Source organism: Microcebus murinus, chromosome 1, assembly GCF_040939455.1.
Source record: "Microcebus murinus isolate Inina chromosome 1, M.murinus_Inina_mat1.0, whole genome shotgun sequence".
Classification (NCBI taxonomy): domain Eukaryota; kingdom Metazoa; phylum Chordata; class Mammalia; order Primates; family Cheirogaleidae; genus Microcebus; species Microcebus murinus.
The window spans coordinates 161,476,060-161,501,381 of record NC_134104.1 but is presented as its reverse complement, the minus strand read 5'-3'; the positions used below and the strand labels follow the sequence as shown (position 1 = coordinate 161,501,381).

The 25,322-nt window shown below is 35.7% G+C and overlaps 2 protein-coding genes across 5 annotated transcripts in view; one reads left to right on the top strand and one right to left on the bottom strand.

Annotated features, from left to right (window-relative positions):
* The window catches only part of TASOR (transcription activation suppressor), a 53,748-nt gene extending 49,421 nt beyond the window's left edge, over nucleotides 1–4,327 (top strand). For 2 of the 4 annotated variants that reach the window (XM_012765614.3, XM_012765612.3), the window contains exons 21-24: nucleotides 289–397; nucleotides 1,699–1,877; nucleotides 2,079–2,243; nucleotides 3,141–4,327. In XM_012765614.3, coding sequence (XP_012621068.1) covers nucleotides 289–397; nucleotides 1,699–1,877; nucleotides 2,079–2,243; nucleotides 3,141–3,673 — 986 coding nt within the window. In that variant the 3' untranslated portion in view covers nucleotides 3,674–4,327. Of the gene's footprint in view, nucleotides 1–288; nucleotides 398–1,698; nucleotides 1,878–2,078; nucleotides 2,244–2,863 lie in introns of all 4 variants that reach the window. The other 2 variants (XM_076008741.1, XM_012765616.3) reach the window with 1 other exon arrangement.
* A 135-nt stretch (nucleotides 4,328–4,462) lies between these two features.
* The window catches only part of CCDC66 (coiled-coil domain containing 66), a 42,639-nt gene continuing 21,779 nt past the window's right edge, over nucleotides 4,463–25,322 (bottom strand). The window contains exons 7-19 of the mRNA XM_012765618.3: nucleotides 23,661–23,782; nucleotides 23,092–23,193; nucleotides 15,779–15,910; nucleotides 15,131–15,381; nucleotides 14,846–14,930; nucleotides 13,352–13,513; nucleotides 11,881–12,025; nucleotides 10,964–11,104; nucleotides 8,487–8,980; nucleotides 7,868–7,908; nucleotides 6,813–7,072; nucleotides 6,422–6,549; nucleotides 4,463–5,137 (exon numbers count right to left, since the gene is read on the bottom strand). Coding sequence (XP_012621072.2) covers nucleotides 5,051–5,137; nucleotides 6,422–6,549; nucleotides 6,813–7,072; nucleotides 7,868–7,908; nucleotides 8,487–8,980; nucleotides 10,964–11,104; nucleotides 11,881–12,025; nucleotides 13,352–13,513; nucleotides 14,846–14,930; nucleotides 15,131–15,381; nucleotides 15,779–15,910; nucleotides 23,092–23,193; nucleotides 23,661–23,782 — 2,150 coding nt within the window. The 3' untranslated portion in view covers nucleotides 4,463–5,050. The remainder of the gene's footprint in view (nucleotides 5,138–6,421; nucleotides 6,550–6,812; nucleotides 7,073–7,867; nucleotides 7,909–8,486; nucleotides 8,981–10,963; nucleotides 11,105–11,880; nucleotides 12,026–13,351; nucleotides 13,514–14,845; nucleotides 14,931–15,130; nucleotides 15,382–15,778; nucleotides 15,911–23,091; nucleotides 23,194–23,660; nucleotides 23,783–25,322) is intronic.

Below are 25,322 nucleotides of genomic sequence, written 5' to 3'. Positions count from 1 at the left end.
ACAAATCATTTCCTCTAAATCTGGTGTTAAGTCTCTCTGCACCTGCTGCAGTTGGATCACCTCTGGTTTGTTATTGTCATCAACATTTTTTTTTAATGTGTAGAGGTTATGTTTGAGCTTTAGGAATATGTAGTTCTTATTCCCTTAGAAGAGAAAGAAATCAAAATAATACATAGGTGTATGTACGTAGGTGTTTCTACATAATATGAACAAGCACTTCTTCCATAATTCACTTGTGGAGTGACTGTTACTTATTGAATTAAAAATGAACTTCATTATCTCTAACAGAGAACCTTAAAAATTTTTTGACATTCCTTGAAGAACTTAGTACTCCAGAAGGAAAATGGCAATGGAAAGTCCACTGCAAATTTCAGAAAAAACTAAAGGAACTAGGCAGGTAAGATTTGGAAAATTAACAACATAATGGTTATTGATTTTTAACATTGTGCTCAATGGTAAAATGTTGTGATTTCTTTCTTTTCCCATATTTGTAGATTATGGAGATATCCTCAGTTTTCACAGATGTCTGTAGCCAGCCATAAGGGAGTATAGACACTGAATTATTCTAGCCTTTGTAAGAAGAAACAGTGTTCATGTTCAATTAGTTTTTTGAATTTTCTAGTTATATGTCTAGGTAAAATTGGTTTAATCTTTGCCACCTGCAGGTTTAGAATAGTCATCCTATGTAATGACTGGCTTTTTTTTTCTCTCTAAACTGAACTGTATATGCCAATTAGGTCAGGTCCTCTCCCAATTGAGGACTACTTTAAGTAGCTAATAAAGTTGCATTTTTGGACAAGGGTTAATCTTGACCTTATAAGGATTTATCATTAGGATATTCATTCATATAATTTCTACATACCTAGAAGTTACTTCTCAAAGTGACGTCCTTGGAGCACTAATAATCACTTGAGAGATTCCACAAATGACTAAACGTAATCAGATGAGTTTAGGACTCTACTAGTAGAGTCCATAAAATGTATTTACACATTAAAGGATCTGAGAAACTCTAGGTAAGAATTTTGTTTTACACTGTATCAATCAACATTTCCTAAATGTAGACTGTAAAACTTTTATTTCTTGAAATACCTATTAATATTCCATGGTATACTCTTCAGAAAATTCACTCTTAATTTTAAACTGTTAAGCCTTTTGTAGCAATTCACTTTTTTAAACTTGTTCATCTTGAAAGCCTGTAAAGTAAGCTTAGTCTTATTCAGAGAACAAACACTGAGACCCACAGGTATGACTTGTCCAAAGTTTTAGTAACCTTATCATCCTGACAACCACCATTGATTTCTTCAATTGTTGCCCTGCCTTGCAGTGTAGAAATAGCTCAGAGCCATGTATACTTTTTAAAGGAAAAATGTATACTTTTTTTGGTCCTGAGTCCTTCCTTCAAGTTACAAAGTTAGTAAAGTTAAAAGTAACTATAATTTATTATTTTGTAAGTATAATGATTGAGCATTTAGCCTAAGCTAAATAGCCGGCCCTCAGGCCTTGCACCAAGAAACCACTGGACTTAATGTGGTCACACAATGTTTGCTCATCCTCTCTCCTAAAAATCACCCCTGCATCAGGCAGCGGTTTAAAGCAGTGCAGTTGTCATTTGTAGCCTCAATTGAGAATTCCTAACAAAAATTTCCATACTAAATTTTACAAGTACAGACCCAGATACTGAACTGCTTAACTTCACAGATTGAATGCTAAAGCTCTAAGTCTGTTGACGCTTCTGAATGTCTATCAGAAGAAACATCTGGTTGAAATTTTGTCATACCACCACTGTGATTCACAAACTCGAAATGCTCCAGAATTGGATTGCCTTATCAGACTTCAGGCTCAGAACATACAGCAACGACACATAGTCTTTTTAACAGGTAAAGAGAGCACTCTTAAGCTTTCCACTATGAATATAGGAATGTGGATGAAAGGATTTTTGTGGGGCTGTGGTGGGTGTTGACTGTTAAGCTATGTTTCTGAAAATGTAGAAAAAGGATTTATGAGGGCTGGGGGGCAGGCATTGTCATTTACCCATGCATATTTTCAGTGCTTTATACATGAAAATTTTTCTTTTTAAGAGAAGAACATCAAGATGCTTTCCAGTTATACAGAGAATGGAATAGTGGTTGCAACTGCTGAAGACTTTATGCAAAACTTTAAAAGTCTTGTGGGCTATCACAACTCAATCACAGAAGAAAACGTTCCACTGCTTGGTGCTAATGAGACTCTTGAGTCGCAGTCAGGTAACTTTTCAGTAGTTTTCATTTTCTTTAGGGCCTAGAGAAAAAGAGGAACGGTTTTGCTGTTATGAAATAATGAAATGGCCTATTTTGAAGCCACTCACCTCAGTTTAAATAGCCTTAGGGAAAGTGTTTCAAGAGATTTATTGTTCTTAATACTTAACAAGCACAAGAGTTCCTCATTTATTATATAGTTTATAGTCAATACAAGTTTGTTAGTTACTATAGATTATGCATTTCTGTCTGTACTATAGACAGTACAGACTATGAAGCATGCATTCCCTCTTTGAGAGTATGAAAGCATTATTGGCTGCTGTTGTCAACAAAGGGGTCATTAAGAAAAAAGTAGAAAATCAGATATGGAGATTGGGCAACTAAATCTCCCCAAATATATAAGGCAATTTAATTACAAGATAGGGCTATCATAGCTTTAGTCTTTTCTGAGATGGCCTCTGCTGATTCTAGGTTTTATGTAAAATGAAAAATGTACTTTTGTTTTTGATGAAAAGCAGAGATGATCAAACATTTGATAGAGCTAGCCAGTTTAGTAATCCAGTGAAACTAGATGTCAAATTTTATTTCATATTTGTCTTGTCAAATACTGAATTACCGTATAACTTTAGATGCTGTTTTGACATTAACCCCTTTGGAGCTGGGAGTTGGGATTTCCCAACATTAAACGTGAACACATTTCGCAGAAGCTTTTAGCATCGGATTATCTGGACATTCACACCTAGTGTGAGTGTTGTGACTAAGTGAACTTGTGGCAGAAGACCAAGCTTTAAGGGATTGTGGACTTGCAGACCCTGACGCGTTATATTGTGTGAGTAGTGTATAATTTTCAAACTTAAACAAATTGTGTATTTCAATAGAGGAGGACTTTTTGTTTTTTAAATGTAGCTCTTTTAGAAAACGATGAAAAGGATGAAGAGGATATGTCTCTGGATTCAGGGGATGAAATCTCACAAATAGAAGTATACAGCAATTTTCATTCAGAAATATTGGCGAAAGAGACCAAAGGATCACGTGGAACAGATCAAAAAATGAATATTCAAATTGATTTACAATCGTCTCTTGACATGCAAAACAGTTTATTAGAAGATAAGACTTATCAAATTGATTCTGAAGAGAGAGCTCCTATTGATATAGTATGCTCTGAAGGAGAGAACAGCAATTCAACAGAACAAGATTCATATAGCAACTTTCAGGTTTATCACAGTCAATTAAATATGTCCCATCAGTTTAGTCATTTTAATGTTCTCACTCACCAGACATTTTTGGGGACACCATATGCCCTTTCATCAAGTCAGTCTCAAGAAAATGAAAATTACTTTTTATCTGCTTATACTCAAAGCTTGGATAGAGATAAGTCTCCATCTCCATTAAGTTGGGGAAAAAGTGATTCTTCCAGGCCATATTCAAAAGAGAAATAATTACAGTGACTTTTTTTAATAGGTTGTTGTGGACTTTTTCTGTTTCTTAAAAGTGAATTAACAATTTGTATTTCATTCTCTAAAAAAGGTTTCTTGTCCTTTCCCAAATGTTTTTTTTTCTCTTATTTAAATCATGATGGCCTGTAACAGTTGAAGCATCTAAAAATTGAAATAAATATATATATATTTTTAACATATATTGTACTTGAATTATCTCATGTTGGCACTTTTAAGTTTTACATTTGTATGTCACCTGTACTTGAGCTTCAAATTGAAGCCTGTTTTATATGTAAAACCATATGTTTGCAGAAGGATGGTAAAGAGCAATGGCTTTTTCTTCCTCTAATGTCAGATGGTACAGAACTACTTTTGCTGAAATGAATTGTTAACTATTGCATTTATTTTGATTTAAGCTTTTATATAGTGTTTTTACACAGGTATAAGCCAATGATATTAATAAATATTTACAGGATTTTGGCTCAATACCTCAAGATTTATCTAACAAAGCAGTTTCACTTAGATAATATAAACTATGTACATAGGACTTACTATCAAACAGCATTATTTTTTATCTTTAGGCTTAGCCATGTAAAAACTGCCTGTCACTAAAATTCTGGTAACTTTTTGAGAGTATTTGATAATTTTGAGTGCTTGTATGATCTCTGATTTAACCAAATTTATGTTCATAATTCAAAAGATAGGTTTCTGTTTATCAAAGGCAATGAACAAACTTAGATTTTAAATTGGTTGTCTTAGAAAAATAGAAGCATATTTCTGAGATGGTCGCAGTAGTAGTAATTAGCATTTTATTAAGCACGTTAGTGCTATACTTGAAATTATCCGGTGGAAATCTAACAACTGTCTCTCCTTACTAACCTGTTAATGCTTTTGAAAATTGCAGTTTCTATAATGTCATAAAAACAGGATTTAGAGAAAAAAATATTTCCACCAGAGCCTAAGATGAATTTTAGCAAAAAATTAGTTAGTCTACATATGTTGGTAAGTCAGACAGACCTCTGGTACCTCAAAAGTACTTCTGGTAGAACAAAATGCCTGAGTGGTATACTTCAATTAGTAAGTTCCATAAAAAGTATGGAAGAACATTAATAGGTCAGGAACTCCAGACTATAATAAGGTAAGTAGAAAGTGTTATTATAGGGCTTAAATACTCAGATTGTGACACAGGAGAAAAAAATTTTTTTTACTAAGCTTTTACAAAACATTATTTATTTTAGAAGTACAGCACTTTAATGTAGAAGTTTTTTAATGAGCATTTAAAAAATAAATCTAGGCTATTTAAAAAATACAGTCGAGCCATGAGCACATTTTATAATTTGGAAGACACAAATCAAATGTTAAGGATTTGGTTTTCTACATTTAAAACGAAGAACTAAAATTCTCTTCTTGATTTGCAGCTAAAGGCATGAAATTAGTTTCCAACTCCTTTTGCTTCTGGAGAAGGCCCTGAAATCACATTGATACGTTAGTAAGCTGTGCAAGCCAATTTGCAAAATGATTCCTATCTTACATTCCTGTCCTGTTCATCTAGAATTATATTTACTTGGAAAATATTACAGGATAAAATATCATATTCAATTTTTACTAAAAAAATTTTTCAGTAATTCTTACACTAGACATTTGGATACTGTGTAACTATTACATATTTGTAAGATTATATTTTTAGCATAAAAACCCATAGGGATGACTTCATAACTATGGTGATAAGATAAAATCCTCCCTTATCCCCATCCCCACATGCTCTTAAAATGGTTATCTTGATGGCACTTAGTGTCTAATAAAGGACCCTGCTGAAATAAGACTGGGTACTATATCGGTGGGGAAATGAACACACCACTTTTCCCTTCGCTTTTCTTTCCATTAAGCTAGAAATAAATTTATGTCAAATCTTTACTGTGTAAGTTAGTTACTGAAGTCTGAATTATTGTAAAAAACTAAGGATACTTTTTATTACTTTCTTAATAGCCCTGTTAATAGTTTGTCTTCACATGAGTAAATAGGCCAAAGTGGAATGATTTTCTAGCTCTATTATAGAGGGAAAGAATGTGTAAGCAATATCTGAACCAACATTGTGAAACACGAAAGGTGTTGGTAAATGACTGGATGTGGGAAAGAGTACTCTTATAACAGCACAACTTATTTTTCCCAAATACAGAGTATACAACAAATCAAAACTGCCTGTAGAATCAATTTTGCAAGAATTAAAGTCCAGGAGATGGGTTATAGCTTTGGAGCAAAGTTATAATGTTTACCTGTTGTCATATGAGACCAAGATAAATAAGAAGTCACAATTGGTCTGGGAGACAAAGTAGTCTGGTATGGTTATACATATAATTTCACACTGACTTATATTATTCTTTGGGACAGACGTCAATGTTCTGTTCTAAACACTGGCAACACATTTTTTAAAAAGCATGGGCTGCACTGCTGAGAATTTAAAGCAGAATTGTGAATTTTTGTCTTTGGTTTTAGGGCCTTATTGATCATGTTTTACCATTCAAATGTACGCATTTTTTACTCAATAAAATTGTCTTAATATTAGAACTGTCTCATGATGTCATACTGGAAAATATTATTCTCAAAGATGATAATGGGAAAGCAAACACAAGGAAAGTCCCATTTTTTTCCTTAAAAACTGGGCTGCAGTGAAGCCACATAAAATACTTAGCCATTCAATTCTCCCCTACAAAAAGAACAGTCACATATACACTTGGTGAAAAGGTTCCTTACCTGTCTCAGTTCTGAAAGTCCCTTAAGGATTGCTTGCTGTCGATCCCTGTTTCTCACCAAGTTAGGATTAAGAAGTGGATCCCTGACATGATCACAGTCAAATAACTGCTGCTGTTCTTGGTCACAGTCTGAAGCCAGATGAAAGTGACAACAGTCATTTACTAATGATATAGCCATATATTATAGTACTCTAAGGGTTTATTAATAAATTCATAACCCAGGAGAGTACTAAGCAAGATTTCAGAAATTATTTCCACCTCTCCAGGGGCAACCCTTAGTAAGGCTTTCCAGAACAAAGGGCAGAAATGGCTAATTTGGAAGTTAAATTTAGGGGTTGGGGGTTCACAGTGTTCTTTGATTTTTTACAGTAACAATACTTATATACACTTACCTTGTGAATTTTGGTACTGAGGATCCTGTGTTGAAGGCCTAGACAATGGTGCATCTGGATCAAGGTAATAGATCTCATTTGTTCGGACATAGGGAATAAAATGGGATGATTCAGAAATTCCCAGTGATAATTCTGTTTGATTATCTCCTAAGATTGGATTTTCTCTTTCAAAGCTACTGTTTTTTAGTGGTAAGTGTAAAGTATTAGTCTGAGTTTGTTGGGTTCTGTTTTTCCCTGCTGGAACTGGTGATGACTGAGATCTATTACAAAACAAAACAATTACAGACTGAGAAGATTTAATTCAAAAATACCTCCTTAATCACATTTTAATTTATTCTAAATATACCTATAACACCTCAAGGAAGTTCTACAATAACTCCATAAAATAGGGATTAATTTGTGTTTTCACTAGCACTAGCTAAGATATATGTACTCTAGTACAAAGAGGAATTAAATAACTAGATCCTGAGGATCAATGCTTGGCTGGGTTAATTTGAGCCTAATGCTTCTCCTTAGATAGTTCACCATAACATCATCTGAACTACACTTGCTTTTTAGAGCCCCATTCTGAGACAACTCTAAACCAGGTGGTTCATGCACAAAAGAATAAAAATTCTAATGATTCTACATCTTCCATTATTAACTCCTCACTGTCCTGTCAGTCATTTCTTCCCTCCCCACTCAATCCAAGCAAAATGCCTATTCACTATTGACATACCTGGAAAATCAAAACGGCTTAGCTAAGTCTGGAGATACTGGAAACTGTTGCCCACATTCCTGCCCAGGCTCAGTCTAACTTGGGACCAGTGAAAGTGCCACCCTATCTGTTAAACCTCTACCCCTCACCTAGAAGCCATTTCCTTTCCTATTGTTGTCTTCATATACATATGTGCCTAATATCACTTAGATTTTGAGCGTTGAAAAATTTTTTTTCAAGAGACAGGGTTCTTGTTGCCCATGCTGGAGTACAGTGGTGTGGTCATATCGAGGAGATGTTTCTGTCCCACACAGAAAATGGCAACTGGCTATGGAAATTAATCTGTTAAATAACATACCTTTCCTTGCTGCATGAATTAATTTTCAGAGGCTCTTCTTCCTAAAACATGGATAAATAAATGCAGAAAAGAATCAATAGCATTTCCACATGTCCCCACAAATATTTTTAGTGGTTACTTGTAAAAAAAAATCCGAGGGTAATATTTGAATAACAGTGCCCAACGGAACAGAGATTTATTATTTTTCCAGATAGACTAATCCAGTAATTACCAATCTCTCAAATTTCTTCTGAACTGTGTTTTAAATGGATATTTGAATAAAGAGTAGCATTCATACTACAGAAGTTGTTCAAGTGTAAACTTTTTCTGTACTACATAGTAAATATTCTAAGCTTTCTGAGCAATACAGTCTCTACTACCCAATTCTGTTGTAGCATGAAGCCAGCCATAGACAATGAGTGTGGCTGTGTTCCTGCTAAACTTTATTTACAAAAGCAGACAGCAGAGTGGATTTGCCCATAGCCTGTAATTTACTGACCCCTAATACAAACTAAAGCAAATTCCTGTTAATTCTTATGTAAACAGCCTTATCAAAACATATATGTGGGGAACACTGTTTTGAATCTGGAAACATCAATACCTACACTTAAACATATCTTTTAAGACAGAAGAGCTTTACCTTTTTGACTAGATGCCACCTGAACTTTGACTCAGTTTCTTGCTGAGATGAATGAAAATCTTCCGGTGACATGCCTCTATTTTGAGAGAGGTGCCCAGGATTATTTCTTTCTACCAACTGAAGCAGTTCCATCTGCCTTCTTACTTTTTTTTCTTCTCTCTGCTTTTGAAGCTGTTTAGGGTACTTTTCTGATGCTGGAATATACCTTTTGAGTGGCTTATTTATATTCCAGTCAGGCCTTTTATGGCATTTCTTCATGTGTTTTGTTTGTTTCTCTGTTCTTATGAACTGATTACACTGGTCATTATACCAACTGTTTTCTTTTTCTAAGTTAGCTCCTTTATCCTGACTTAGTTCTTGCTTGTTTTTCTTAGAGCTAAACTCTCCATTAAATTCTGCTGAAATCCCAGGAGATGAACAATTTATAATTTCCTTCCCTGTTAATGATCCATAGTGTGATTCTGCATTGGTGAATATTCCTGTATTTAAGTCATCTAAAAAAAAAAGTTTCAAATGATTCACTTAAAAGAATTGTACAACATAACAAGGCTTACCATTTTAACCAATAATTTTATTAGTTATTGCCTTCTAAGACTGCTTTGCTTTTCTTTAGTTTTCAAAACTAAAACTCTATGCCCATTAAAGAACAATTCCCCATTCCCCCTTCCCAGCTGCGAGCAACCACCACTCTATCTTCTGTTTCTATGAATTTTCTATTCTAGATACCTCACATAAATGGAGTCACATTTATCTTTTTGTGATTGGCTTACCTAGCATAATGTCCTCGAGGTTCATCCATGTTAAGGCATGTGTCAGAATTCCCTTCCTTTTTAAAGGCTGAACAGTATTTCATTGTGTATATATTTATATATACCACATTTTATTTATCCATTCATCTGACCATGAACACTGGTGGCCTCCACATTTTGGCTATTATAAACAAATGTTTCTGTGCATAACAGAGGTGTCCAAATATCTAGTTGAGGCCTTCCTTTCATTTTTTGAGACATATACCCAGAAGTAGAATTGGTAGATCATATGGTAATTCTATTTTTAATCTTTTGAGGACCTGCCATATTGTCTTTTATAGCAGCTGCATCAATTTACATTTCCACAAGCAGTGCACAAAGATTCCAATTTCACAAAAACCTCCATCTTAACCATTTTTAAGCATAAATTTCAGTGGCACCAAGCATACCCATAATGCCGCACAATCACTAACACCATCCAACATCATACCATGCAGCTAATTTGGCATTGTATTAGAGTCTAAAATTAATTGGCAGAATACAGTGCTGTTAGGAAAAGGATTTCCTTAAAACATTTTGGGTTTGACGCTACCCAACTCCAGAGTGGTTTAAGACAATATTATCTCCTAACTTATGGCCAACCAAATTGTTTTTTGTCTCTTTAAGTTTCCATGGAATGCCCAAGGACTAATACTGACAGGACAGTCCAATTGCAACTAGTTTAAAGAGTAAAAAGATTTCCTAGAAGTTATTTTAAAAAAAAAGATTTCCAAGACAGGTGGAGGGCTGAAAGGCTGAAGGGCCTCATGATCATAGAGACCTATGCTAATACCCAACATGGGTATTAATACTACTTATTTAAAAATTTAAAACCAACACATGAAAAGATGCTCAACATCATCAGTCACTGGGGAAATTCAAATCAAAACCACATCATAAGATACTTCACAACTACTAGAATATCAAGTATGGCGAGGATACCGAGAAATCAGAATCCTCATACACTGCTGGTAGGAATATAAAATGGTACAACTGCTTTGGAGAACTGTTTGGTAGTTCCTCAAAATGCTAACCATATTTATCATATGAATTAGCAATTCTACTCCTCTCTCTAGAGTACTAAAAACATACATGTCCATGCAAAAACTTGTGCGTGAACATAGCATATTCGTAATGGCCAAAAGGTAGAAATAACCCAAATGCCCATCAACTCATCAATGAATAAGCAAATGTGGTATATCCATACAATGGAATGTTCAGTGATTAAAAAGGTATGAAGTACTGATACATGCTACAACATATGAACCTTAAAACATTATGCTAAGTAACAGAAGCCAGGCACAAAAGATCACAAACAGTATGATTCCAACTACATGAAATGTCCAGAACAAGGAAATATTCAAAGACAGAAAGTGAACTGGAGATAGGGGAAATATATATAACATGACTGCTAAAAGGTTTCTTTTTAAAGTGATAAAAATGTTCTAAAATTGTGGTGATGGTTACATAACTCTGAACATACTAAAAAATACTGACCTGTACTTTTTTAAAGGACAAATTTATGGTATGTAACATCTCAAAAAAGCTGTTATCCCTTTATTTTCTAATTCACTCTTACTGAAAACCTCACATTTCTTTAATTTTTAAACTTTAAGTTGAACTTAATTTTAATTGCTTTATTTGTGACTTAATAAAGTAAATTTTAAATCACAATTTCTATACAAATACCTGTTTGTACACCAGTGTCCTTCTTAGGAGAAACTGCAGAATTGATACATATATTCAATTCACCACTGACTTCATCAGATGCATATCTTGAATTTGAAATGTTGTTAGTGGATGCATTATATTCCACAAGTATTGTATCAACTGACAATGAGAAATAAATTATCTGATAAAAATGACATTAAGGAATATTAATAGAAATTCTATATAGCAGCAACTGAAATAGTCACAAGACTTAATCAGAATCAACATGGTAATAAAAATTTAGAAGAGCTAACCTAAATTTTCTTACAAGAGGTTACCAACATTCTTATCCTTTCCTGAATTTAGGGAGATCACTTACAATTTTTTGCTTTATAAAAATGGGCACAAAAGTATACATTTTACCTATGTCACAAGGTAACTGTGAGCAACACATAAGATGTGAAAAGATATCAAAAAGTATAACCTTATTTCTACTTTTAAAGCAACTTTCCAAATAAACATTTCTAAAGTTATATTAAAGTCTAAAAAATTCCTTTAAAAATATTTAGTTAATACATGTATTAAACAAATAAAATAGATAATTATTGGCCTGGCGTGGTGGCTCACACCTGTAATCCTAGCACTGTGGGAGGTGGAGGCAGGAGGATTCCTTGAGCTCAGGAGTTTGAGACCAGCCCAAGAAAAAGGGAGACCCCATCTCTCCTAAAAACAGAAAAATTAGCCAGACATCATGGCGTGTGCCTGTAGTCCCAGCTACTAGGGAGGCTGAGGCAGGAGGATTGCTTGAGCCCAGGAGTTTGAGATTGCAGTGAGCTATGACGATGGCACTGCACTGTAGCCCGGGTGACAGAACAAGGCTATCTCCAAAAAAAAAGACAATTTAAAAAAATCATCTTCAAAAACTACTATCAATAAAATTTTGGTTAAGCACTTACCGCCAAGATTTTTAATCAATCTAGAAGTGTCATGTCCCTTTTGAGCCAATTCTCGGATTCTCTGTTCTTGTTTTTGTCTCTGTGCCAGTTCCTGTGCTCGCTGCATTGTCTGGAAAATCTCATTTGTCTTGAGAGTCATAATTTCCTATCAATAACATGTACATAGTTATTAAATACAATTAGTGAACACAGACTTCACTATTCTCTTAGCAAATATTTTCTAAGCTTCTCCTGTGTGTCAGGCACTAGGGGTAGAACAGTCAACAGGACAAAGTTCCTGCCCTTTTGAAGCTTACATTTTAACATCTTGTTCTACAGCTACATTAAATCACAAATATGAGAAATCTTTTTGTCCATTTCAAATTTATACTAATAAAGTTTTCAAAGTTTTAAAAACTGATGGTCAATTCTATCATAATTCTATTGAGTTTAAAAATAAATGTTTAAGGCAAAACACAAGGTTTACAGCCACTTCTTACAGTTCAAGCAAATGACAATACTCTGATTTCCTCATGTATATGGTTGCCACATGGGGTAACTGGCTCAGTCTATTCAACTCAAGGAAATTGGAACCCAGACCAGGTGTCCCTTTATCAACCAATTTTGTCCTTTTTTTTTTTTAAATAGAAATAGCCCATTTCTTTCTATTTTTTTTTTTTTCTTTAGTAGAGATGGGGTCTTGCTCTTGCTCAGGCTGGTCTTGAACTTCTGAACTCAAATGATCCTCCCACCTTGAACTCCCAGAGTGCTAGGATTACAGGTGTGAGCCACCATGCCCCGCCTATCAGCCAATTTTAGACTAAAGGCTACCAACTGAGAAAAGGCAAGAAAATGCAGAATCTGTGCTCTACTCTTTAAACTTTTAAATCTTTAGCAACGGAATGTCTTTGTCAGGTCAGCTCAAACATGGCACCTGACATCACTATACCAACTTGTCTGCACCACTTCATGTAGGGGTTCTCCAAGCCAACCAGATATCTACTCTTTGATTAAAGCCCATTTATCACACAGGAAACATCTAACACGACCACAAATCGTATCATGATTCCTCGCCAGTCACTCTGCAAATATATGCGCCTGTTCGCAAAGTGAAAGGCCAATCCTTTCTCTTAACTAGAAAAATTACGCTAATAATTGTTTAGAAATGAAGCATAGATAACCCCTAGTATCTAGGAGTAGATAAAAATCAAGCACAGGGGTAGCTTTTGCTTTGTGTTGTAATAATTCATCTTAACCTCATCCTTTAGCAGAAAGAAAAAGCCAAAGCAGTATAGCATTTGTGAGCTATATAACGTGAAATAAAACCTCAAGCTTCTCTCTTACTTTCCTTTCTTCACACAGAGGTTTAACGTTTCCACATATAGCTTCATAATTTCAAAATACATAGAAATGTTCAGCTTCTGGCTATTTTTCCTTTAAAAACATATACATTTTTATTCTAAAATGTTAAAGTTAGAATATAAATACCTACTTCCTTTTGCTTTTGCTTAAGTATGTCTTCTTCATACTGTTTCTGCATCTCTTCTCGTTCTCGTGCTAAGCGATGCTCCTCTTCTTGTTCTTCCTTCTTTCTTTGCTCTTCTTCCTGTTGCTTCTTTCTGCGTTTCTCTTCTACCTGAGCAGTGATAGCTTTCTAGTCATAAACAATCACATAAATCATTGTTAGAAATAAAAATCCATGAAGCATTTGTTTGGTGACTCTAGAATAAAGTAAGTTTTATCGGGCTCAGCACAGTGGCTCATGTCTGTAATCCCAGCACTTTCGGAGGCTAAAGGCCAGAGGATCACTTGAGGCCAGGAGTTTTAGACCAGCCCAGGCAACATAGTGAGACCCTGTCTCTAAAAAAAAAAAAAATTGAAATTAAAAAATAAAAATTTTTATCATGTCCGGGCACTGCAGCTCACACCTGTAATCCTAGCACCCTGCAAGGCAGGAAGATCACTTGAGGTCAGGAGTTCTAGACCAGCCTGAGCAAATAGAAAAATAAGTCAGGCACCATGGCACATGCCTGTAGTCCCAGCTACTCAGGAGGCTGAGGCAGAAGAATTGCTTCAGCCCAGCAGTGTGAGGTTGCAGTGAGAGCTATGATGACACCACTGCACTCTATCCCAGGCAACAAAGCAAGATCCTGTCTCAAAAAAAAAAAAAAAAAAAAAAAGAAAGTTATCAGTATACAGAAAGTGTTATATATATGAGTGAAGTGAAATGTCAAATATCTTATATATTTCTCCCATCTCCCACTTGTCCTGTATCAAGTTCTACATGCTTTTTCTTTCTCTCTCTTTTTTAACTTCCTATTTGAAACTTTAAATACATGCTTTTTCTTCAATCTCAGGAGGGCTGTTAGGAGAAATGATAAGAAAACAACTGAAGAAATAAGTTCAGTGCTTAGCATAGTGGCTGGTAAGTAACAACTGCTGTATGTCTGCTCACTGAACTGAGTAAGTGTAACATTGTGCCAAATTCATCAAATAACAAAGGTTTTAAAGAATTATTCAGATATTTAAGTCCCTTTAGTATTAGATTAAAACTAGAGTTTTAATCTTAGCCTTACTTTTATTAATCTGCTAGATTTCTTAATCATAATTCTACTTCAACCCCCTATAGCTTCCTTTCAAAGAACTATTAATAATTCTCATCCTGAACAGAACTCAGAAAAAAGAAGTTGATAAAAAAATATCCAACACTAACCTGAGACAGTACAAATTCATACAACTTATATATTAAAGACTTTCTCTATTAGAAGGCAGGTGGCTACAGCATGTGACATTGCCTAGTTCTCAGCACAAGCATAATTCTAATAGCACAATACAGATGGGGTAGGGATTAGATTCATGACAGTTATGACAGGACTGGATAGGACCTGTGCCGTAAGTTTACACCAGAATTTTCCATTCACTTAGGTATATGTTGGCCATAAGTATTACTTATTAAGGCAAATAACAATGTTTTACAATGCAATACCTGATGTTCTAACTGTTTTTGTCGACGTCTGTCTCGTTCCTCAATCTGAGCTGGGTCCAAGAGAGCAGTCATAGAACGGAGAAAGCTGGCAAGATACATACATTAGCTATTCAAAAACCCCAAAATGGTGGGTTCAACAAGCTAAATCATTTTTGCTTTGGATAAATCTACTAACCATTTCTATTTCAAAGAAAAATGCCATACCTGAAACCAATTAGACATAACAGTTCTATCAAAGCACAAAAACTTTCTTAAAAATCAGTAAATACGTAAGAATGAACTTACCTTGTTCTCTGATTGTTTGCCATAACCACATCCCTAACAGGTTTTGCTACATGTTCCTCCTCTGAAGGTTCAACCTGTCTTCCAGTTGTAGGTGTAAAAACACTGTTGGTATCAGCCAGCTCCTGAGTGTCAGAAGAGACGCAGAAGTACTCTGGTTGTTTGTGTGTTGATAGAGAGGACAGTTGAGACTGAGAACCAGTATAACCCTTTAATGAATCAAAATGCACTGCCCATCTGTCATGTTCCTCACCCTAATTAAGACAAATAAGAATTGCTAAGAATTTTTCCAGTTAGTCTCACATAAAATCCTAAATAACAAACATAATTTCTAAAAATCACTCAAAAGCAGAACAAGAATCATAAAAATTAACAAAATTATATTGTTTTGATTCCTTATGCATTTAGATAACTAGCTTGGGAAAAATGAGAAATTCAAAGAATCAGGAAATTTCTAAAAAGTTAGTTAAAAGAAGCAATGCAAAATCACATTAAATGCATTCAACAAAAACAGGTTCCCATGGGCAAATATGGAATAATTTGAATACTTTGGTCTTGTCAAGCTGTTTCAGAATACCTCTAGGTTAATATGGTTAAAGACTTTGAAATTATTATTTTTTTCTTTTATAAACATTAAACCTCATAAGTTACCTTTGAATATATAACTTTTTCCTCTATTTTTCTTTGCCGGTCATCTTCTATTTGCTTATTCAACTCTTCAATCCATTTTCTCTGCTGTTCTTGTTTCACAGTACTGAAAGGGTGCTTCAGCAGCACTGTTTCCTAAACAACAGTCATCAAAACCATCTAAAGTTCAGTTCTCTTTTTTTAACCACCTTAGATTTGTAAATCTTGCCAAAGTAATTTATACAGATTTAATCAAGTAAATGCGTTTATCTCTAAAAGGAGCAAAAATTTCAAACTAAGAATTAAGTAGGTACATTCTGATTCTCAGAATCATATTTTAAACAAATACTAACAGAGGGATATAAGAAGATATCTAAGTGTAAGGAAAGGAAATTTTCTAATGAAAATTAGAAATTCTCTAAAACATAAGATTTTAAAAATTACATTTAGATGTTAAAATTTTCAAAATTACATTTAGATGTTAAAAGAGTTACTGACAATTTAAAAATAGATGAATACTGTTTTACATTTGGCCTTGGAATATAACAAATATTGCCCTTGGAACAAGAATCAGGAAGCTATAGGAAGATGTGTGAGGGCCAAAAGCTTTCCCACTCAAATCATGTCTCTCTCTAGGATACCCTTCTTTTCTGATTCTGCTGCCACAGCTCTATCACAACTTATAGTGTTCCAATAAGAAAAATATACTGTGTCCAGAGTTAAGTCCTTGAATAAAAATAAAAACAGTAGCATAAAAGTTTGTCACTCTAATTTTTGAGCATTTAAATATGCTCGTAAAAAAGGGAAAGAATAAATTCTATTCAAATTGTCCTGAAATGCCAACAGCCAAGCAACAAACATTTCATTACATGAAATAACTGCAGGACATAATTAAAGAAAAATGGCTTAACGGAATACTACAGTGATAGTATACCTCGTAATGTTACTTTCTGCCCTTGCTTTTACCAGAAACCCTGGCAACACTCATAGTTTACAACCCATTGCTTTGATCAAAGGAAGTATTAAATATTTATACAAAAAGGAAAGATCCTAATGTCTCAGGTCCTCTTACATATTCTAAACAGATTAAAAACTATCATATTTAAGCCTAAAAAAACCACCTTAAAAAGAGCATAAGCATTATCTGGAGGTAAATGATTTTTCTACCTCTAGAAATTTATTTTAGAGGTCAAAATGGGAAAAGAAAAACAAGCATATGTAAACAGACCTTTTGAACTCTCTAGAAGAAATTCTCAACAAGGCACTCAATCGTTTTAGAATGCTGTAAATCTATTGAAGTCTGATGTAACCAGATCTGGTTCCACATTTTGGTGTAGTGGCATTGTAAATTATTCAGGGATTCAGGGATGCAAGACACACTGTAACAATGTTGTTTGACCATCTTCTAGCACTCTCTCCCATTAATTCCTCCATACAGTTTAGGAAAGAAGCCTTTTCCTAGGCTCACTGAGTTTTTCAACTTATCTCCTTATTATTGATCTGAGACTTCCCTTTCCCTACACAAAAACTACTTTTCTAAATACCCATTTTGAAAGCCTATTCTCAAGTTACAGCCTTAGGTGAAGGGTCTTTCAAAGGAACCCACTACCTTTTAACAATCTTCAAATTATTCTGTTAGATAGTGTTAGTCTCACTTCTCTCACTTCCAATGCAAATGCTATATGAATGACAGCTTGTAATTCAGAACTGAAAATTTTCAAATGGTCTACTATAGATGCTTCCATTTCATTTAGTTTTCCCCTCAAAGCAGTCTATAAAAATACCGCTCTAAGAAAGAACTCTCAGTGGTGACCACAGGCCAGAGCAGCCCTCTTGCCAGCTCATAATTCCCCAGTTGCGATACCATCTGCCTGCTCACCTTCTCCACCAGCCAGGCAGAAAAGGCACTCATGTAGATGGTGGGAAACCCAGGACACTGGGCTACAAAAAAGAACAGGATCTCCCAAGAGCAAGACCAGCAAACCAAAGAGCTGGAATCACTTTAAAAAGAAAATTCCTTTGAACCTAAAAGTTACTTTAAAAAGCCCCATAGAACCAGACAGCCCATATAGGTTTAGCACATGGTTCAAAATTCCAGTATTTAACATACTTATTTGCCTGCCCCATATACTTTTTGGAGTCACATCTATTAAAGCCTTTTGTCAATTTTAACATATTGGGTTGTTTTCTAATTACTTTTTTTTTTTTGAGACAGAGTCTCACTTTGTTGCCCAGGATAGAGTGAGTGCCGTGGCGTCACCCTAGCTCACAGCAACCTCAAACTCCTAAACTCAAGCAATCCTGCTGCCTCAGCCTTCCGAGTAGCTGGGACTACAGGCATGCACCACCATGCCCAGCTAATTTTTTCTATATATATTAGTTGGCCAATTAATTCTTTCTATTTGTAGTAGAGATGGGTCTCGCTCTGGCTCAGGCTGGTTTCGAACTCCTGACCTGGAGCAATCCTTCCGCCTAGGCCTCCCAGAGAGCTAGGATTACAAGTGTGAGCCATCCACCCAGCCTCCTCTAATTACTGAACGTTGAGAATTTTAAAAAATATATTCTGAACTTAAGTCCTTCATCAGATAGGTACTTAGTAAATTTTTCTCCCTCTGTTTTATAATCTTAACAGTAATCTTTAAAAAGTAGAACTTTTGACTAGGGTCATTCATCAATTGTTTTTTCTTTTATGAGTCATCCTTTCAGTGTTACACTAATAACGGAAAGGGGTAGCCTTGCTAAAATAACAGGAAAATATCTAAGGAGGGATACAAAGGTTACCCAGCTACTGCCATAAATCATCTCCATTTTTATAATTCCTAAATAAAAAGCCTGAATATCTGATTCTCTCTGCCAACACTTTTCCCCTTACTCCTTTTCATCGTGTTGGCCTTTTGCCCACCTCAGGAAAAGTAAAAAGTAAAATAAATGTCTTCTATCTAACCTTCGGAGAAATTTTTCTTAAACCCACATACACCAGCACTCCACTTGCAACAGAGATGGCCTGAAAAAATGGAAAAAATATTTTCTGGCCAGGCGCAGTGGCTCATGCCTGTAATCCTAGCACTCTGGGAGGCCAAGGCAGGAGAATCATTTGAGGTCAGGAGTTCGAGACCAGCCTGAGCAACAGAGAGACCCTGTCTCTACTATGAAAAAAAAAAAAAAAACAGAAACTAATTGGCCAAAAATATATAGAAAAAATTAGCTGGGCCACATGGTGGCTGGCGCATCCTTGTAGTCCCAGCTACTCAGGAGGCCCGAGGTATGAGGATTGCTTGAGCCCAGGAATTTGAGGTTGCTGTGAGCTAGGCTGATGCCATGGCACTCTAGCCTTTAAATCTGAGGTTAAGTCTTTTCATTCTGGAAAACTGATCTCAATTACTTTTTCAAATATTTTCTTCTTCGTTTTTTTCACTCTTCTTTGAGCTATTATCTATCTGAACGTTTCATTTTTTTATTCTCACATTGCCTTAAAATGTTTTTCCCTATTTATCGGGGACAGACTCCCTTTTCAAGACTTCTTCTAAATCTGGTCCTCCAAGTATTTATTCATTCCCTAAGTTATTGTGTTTCTAAATTCCACTATTTTATGTTTCACACCTAAACTTTTTTTTTTTTGAGACAGAGTCTCGCTTTGTTGCCCAGGGTAGAGTGAGTGCCGTGGCAACAGCCCAGCTCACAGCAACCTCAAACTCCTAAACTCAAGCAATCCTGCTGCCTCAACCTCCCGAGTAGCTGGGACTACAGGCATGCACCACCATGCCCGGCTAATTTTTCCACATATATATTAGCCAGCCAATTAATTTCTATTTATAGTAGAGACGGGGTCTCGCTCTTGCTCAGACTAGTTTCAAACTCCTGACCTTGAGCAATCCGCCCACCTGGGCCTCCCAAAGTGCTAGGATTACAGGCGCTCGTGAGCCAGCACGCCTAAACTTTCTGCTTAGTTTTCTTAATGCCATCTTGTTATTATTGGTAATACCTACCTATATTTCTTTTATTAAATTTATTAAGCTAAAATTATTAACTCATTTGTCCTAATATTTTTGTTTCTGATATCCTCTGTTATTTTTCCTTTGAAATAGTTGTGTTCGACCAATATTTTGTTATTTGAGTGAGTTTACTTTTCTGGCATTATCAGCCTTACTTGTCTAGCAATGAGCAGCATTCCTGAGTGGGTAGGGATGGTGGAAAGCAGACTAGCTCAAAGGTGGAAAGTTCCAGGCATTAGGTTAAACCATAATTACTCCCCACCCTTCAAAACAACTCCTTAGGTCAGAGCTTCACTCTTTGGGAACACTCCTTAGGTTGTTAGGTTGTAATGGTATTTCCACAGCCCTGCCACTTTGAGGCAGGAAGAGTGGGGTAGTTCCTACCTGATTTTTCCAGCTCTTCGCAAGAAGATTTAAGCAAGCACTGCCTAAGATTTTATTCTGGAGAACAGCTAGAACAATGATTTGAATAATAGCAAATGTAGGGTGAGGCATTATTTGTTTTAAGTCAATGGTACACATGGAGGAGGGAAAGCAGTTTAGCAAGAGTAGAACTCCATCAGTTTATTCCTATTTTATTCCTCAACAGATGCTGGGTTTGGGTTAACTTCTACTCCAGGCTACCTACTAACCTAAACGATGAAAAAAATCCCCCCTCAGTTTTTTCAGTAGCTTAGGGAGTAATATCAGCAGTTTACACTAGAACTTAAGTGTCTTGAGTTCATGGGATATTAGTATTTGACTCTGTAAAGCTTATTTGTTGTCAATATTTTCTGCTTGACTTTTATTTTTGGTTATGTTTTTCTTACAACATTATAGCAAATTCTGTGATGGAGCAAATGTTCCATTGACATTTGAGAATCTGAACTATATGTTTACATTAAATAAAATTACTGACACATTATATTGTCGAAATCCTCTGATAACACTATAACAAAACTATGCTATTTCTCCTAGTTCTGTTTGATTCATGAATCAATTCATAAATTTCACTGTTTTTACATCTTTATTACTGATTCTGCTTCTTTTTTTTTTTTTTTTTTTTTTTTTTTTTTTTTTTTTTGAGACAGAGTCTCGCTTTTGTTGCCCAGGCTAGAGTGAGTGCCGTGGCATCAGCCTAGCTCACAGCAACCTCAATCTCCTGGGCTCAAGCAATCCTCCTGCCTCAGCCTCCCGAGTAGCTGGGACTACAGGCATGCACCACCATGCCCGGCTAATTTTTTCTATATATATATTAGTTGGCCAATTAATTTCTTTCTATTTATAGTAGAGACGGGGGTCTCGCTCAGGCTCAGGCTGGTTTCAAACTCCTGACCTCGAGCAATCCGCCCGTCTCGGCCTCCCAGAGTGCTAGGATTACAGGCGTGAGCCACCGCGCCCGGCCTGATTCTGCTTCTTATAAAAATAAATTATTCTGTGACAACAGCTTTCTTTCCAGAAGTAATGTTTCCAAAATTACTATCACCAATTTTGCTTTTTATTTATTTAGATTTTGACCAGCTTACATTATCTATTTTTCTATTTAATTTACTACTATTTTTTTTAGAGAGAGGGGTCTCATTATGTTGCCCAGGCTGGCCTTGAACTTATGGGCGCAACCAAGCGATCCTCTCACCTTAGCCTCCTGAGTAGCTGAGACAACAGGCACATGCCACCACGACCAGCTACATAATCTATTTTTAATAATGTGTAATTTTACTGCAGATGTGTCTTCTTTTAAGCAAGTCTTTGGGGATTCTCATACCTCTGCGTTTTTGTTTTGTTTTGAGACAGACTCTCACTCTGTTGCCCCAGTTAGAGTGCCAGTGCCGTGGTGTCAGCCTAGCTCACAGCAACCACAAACTCCTGGGCTCAAGCGATCCTCCTGCCCAAGCCTCCTGAGTAGCTGGGACTACAGGCATGCACCACCATGCCCAGCTAATTTTTTCTATTTTTGGTAGAGACAGGGTCTTGCTCTTGCTCAGACTGGAAAACTGTATTTAAATAGTAAAAGAATGAGCAAATGATCATACTCTTGGTTTGTCTATCCCTAAATTTAGTGTGTTTCCCTTTCTAATCCTTCTCCCATCACCAACTTCCCACTTCTGACTCCCAAATTAGGATAACTTTATTGGTTTTTTTTTTTTTTTTTTTTTTTTGAGACAGAGTCTCGCTTTGTTGCCCAGGCTAGAGTGAGTGCCATGGCGTCAGCCTAGCTCACAGCAACCTCAAACTCCTGGGCTCAAGCAATCCTTCTGCCTCAGCCTCCCGGGTAGCTGGGACTACAGGCATGCGCCACCATGCCCGGCTAAGTTTTTTTATATATATATCAGTTGGCCAATTAATTTCTTTCTATTTATAGTAGAGACGGGGTCTCGCTCTTGCTCAGGCTGGTTTCGAACTCCTGACCTTGAGCAATCCGCCCGCCTCGGCCTCCCAAGAGCTAGGATTACAGGCGTGAGCCACAGCGCCCGGCCTGGTTTTTTGATTATAAAAAAATACATGCTATCATAAAAAGATATATACAAAATACTTTAAAATCTAAAAGTTGTCTCAAATGATTAATTCTTCATTTGTATTAATAATCATAGTATGGACTACCCCCAGGTAATAAATGACCTAAAAGAACGCACACATTGAGAAATAATCAATGATACACTAACATTTCAACCTAAAATTTGATAACTGGAAATAGTTAACATCTTTAGCATTAAGGATTTCTCAATCCTGACGTTGAAAAATAAATAAGCCAACAACTGATACTCACCAACTTCATGAAAAGTTATTTTTAGATGTGCTTTAAGTGGTGTCAGCATACATCAACTTCTAAACTTTACATACTTAAAATTATCACCCATATTCTAGATTTTTCCAAAATAACTTCTATCAAGATTAATTTATCATCTTTTCAGGCAAAGTGTTCTGGGGGTTACAAATACAATTCAGTTTTCATTTCTTTTATTGATGTAAAATTATCAACAGATAAAAGTGTCTGATGTAGATGAGTCAGCCCCAGGTGGAGCAAAACAGCCAGCCAAACAATCCAACTTGAAGGGGTTCTATAAGAAATCCACCTAAGTCAGCCACAGTGCTGAAAATTTCTACCATCAGAATCATCCCTTTAGGATACTGCATTCTTTTTAGAATACATTTGTTAAAATATCAATGTGCACAATGAAGAAGAGATAGTACATGTAAAAAAAATAGTAACTTTTTTAAATTTAAGGAGCATAATATACTCAGTAAAAATTAACTGGTAATTAAAAATAAAGAGGACTTAGATCCACCCCTTCAAGGGAAAGAGGTTATATAGAGGTCAAATATTAAAGAGATTAAACATTCAAAGCACTGACAATTAGGACTTACCTTTAAAATCTGACTAGCTCTAAGTAGTGACTGCCCATCAGCCTGGACCACCATAACCTGATGAGGAGATTGTGACCGAATGCTTGAAGAGCTAGCAGAAGTCTAAAAACAAACAAAACCAAGTGCATTTTATCTAAAATTAAACACAGATAAAATTTAATATCACAAACATACTACCAGGACACCAGGTATGTACTTATGTTTGATAAGCAAACACTTATATTTGACCAGATAACCTTGTGGTGGATACAATATACAACTCTACCACATGGTTAGTGGTAGAGTTTTATATTCATTTCAAAAATCACACAGTTCCTTTATGAGAGCTTAAAGGAAGTACTTGGGGCCTCTACAATCACCTAACACCACAGCAAGACAACTTATAGAATGCAAACAGAGACTAGTTGACATAATTAAATTCAAAATAACATTGTTTTCCATATAAAAAGGGCTTTATTAAAAAAAACAAGCTTTAAAAATAAGTTTTATTATATGAACATCGCTTCACATTTTTAAAATTGCAATTAAGATGTCTTATGTTCCATAAATACTGTTTTTGATACTCTTACCCTAGATTGGTCAAGAATTTGAAGTTTTTCCCATGTTATTTTATCACTTTCAGATTTTTTCCAAGGATCATTCCATTTTTCAGAAGCTTCTTTTTCTTTCTTCTTCAAAGCAACCTGTTCATCTGTAAATAATGTCCTTTTTAAAAAATTGTACAAAAACTGTAAAAAAGAGAATTATGTAAACAAATCATAACCTTCTTAATAAATGCAGATTCCAACACAGATCTAATCAAAACTGGTTTTTAGGGAGGAGATTAACTCACAAGGCAGAGAGAAATTTTTAGGGAAATAAAAGAAAAAATATAATCAGAACCAAACTTAGGAACAGCACAATGAATGTAAAAATGCTTATTTTATTACAATCATTAATAAGAAGCAATTTTATCAGAATAACTTATTTTATATTATGTTATTTATTCTTTAGTTCCACTTTCCTAAATGTTCAGTTATTACTAAAAGAATTAAAAGCTAGAACTCTAGATTCAGAGAACCCTGGGGACAAATTCAAGTTCAACCACTCCCTAGCTAAGTGACTATAAGCAAACTGCTGTTAACCTCTCTAAACCTGTTTCTTCTTCTGTAAAATGCGGATAGTAATAGTGCCTATTTCAGTATAGAGTCTGGCACAATGTAAACATGCAATAAATGTTAGCTATTATTTCTCATTTATTGCTGAAAAGTAAACAATATAAAACCCACAGTAAAAACTAAACCCCAGGCCGGGCGCTGTGGCTCACGCCTGTAATCCTAGCTCTTGGGAGGCCGAGGCGGGCGGATTGCTCAAGGTCAGGAGTTCAAAACCAGCCTGAGCAAGAGCGAGACCCGGTCTCTACTATAAATAGAAAGAAATTAATTGGCCAACTGATATATATATATATAAAAAAAAAAAATTAGCCGGGCATGGAGGCGCATGCCTGTAGTCCCAGCTACTCGGGAGGCTGAGGCAGAAGGATCACTCAAGCCCAGGAGTTTGAGGTTGCTGTGAGCTAGGCTGACGCCACGGCACTCACTCTAGCCTGGACAACAAAGCGAGACTCTGTCTCAAAAAAAAAAAAAAAAAACTAAACCCCAAATCAACAGTTCTTTAAATACAAAATTCAGAGATGTATAAATCTAAATTCCAAGAAAATTAATGGAAGCATGACTTAATGAGATATGCTTTGCTAACAGTATCAAGTTAAAAAAAAAAGTAAACTTTTTAAAGACAATAATTAAAGCATAAAATTTCAGTCATTCTCGAGTAGTTCCATTGTATTTCAGAAATTTGGTATTGTAGCTGGGTGTTAAATTTGTGTTGAAAGAAAATATTTAAAGCTGAAACTGTGATATAAACACACATCAGTCCTCCAAACCTTCTGATACTGCTACCGAAACTGTCCTTACAAACTAATAAAAAGGGCTGCAAGGCAAGAACTGTGGGAACTATCCTCTTGTTTACTTCTCTGTAACTGCTACTCTGGAGCCACAACAGCTGGTGGTCATAAAGATCCTTAGCTTTCTCCATAGATAATATTACCTAAACCTAGGGGTAGTTTCTGAGATATCTTCCAGGTCCCCAATTCCAGTAGACCAGCTGACCCACCCAGACCAGCAGGCTATACCAATGAACTGACTCAACTGATCTTGTGACCCGACACAAGGAACCCAGCTAATTAGCAGATT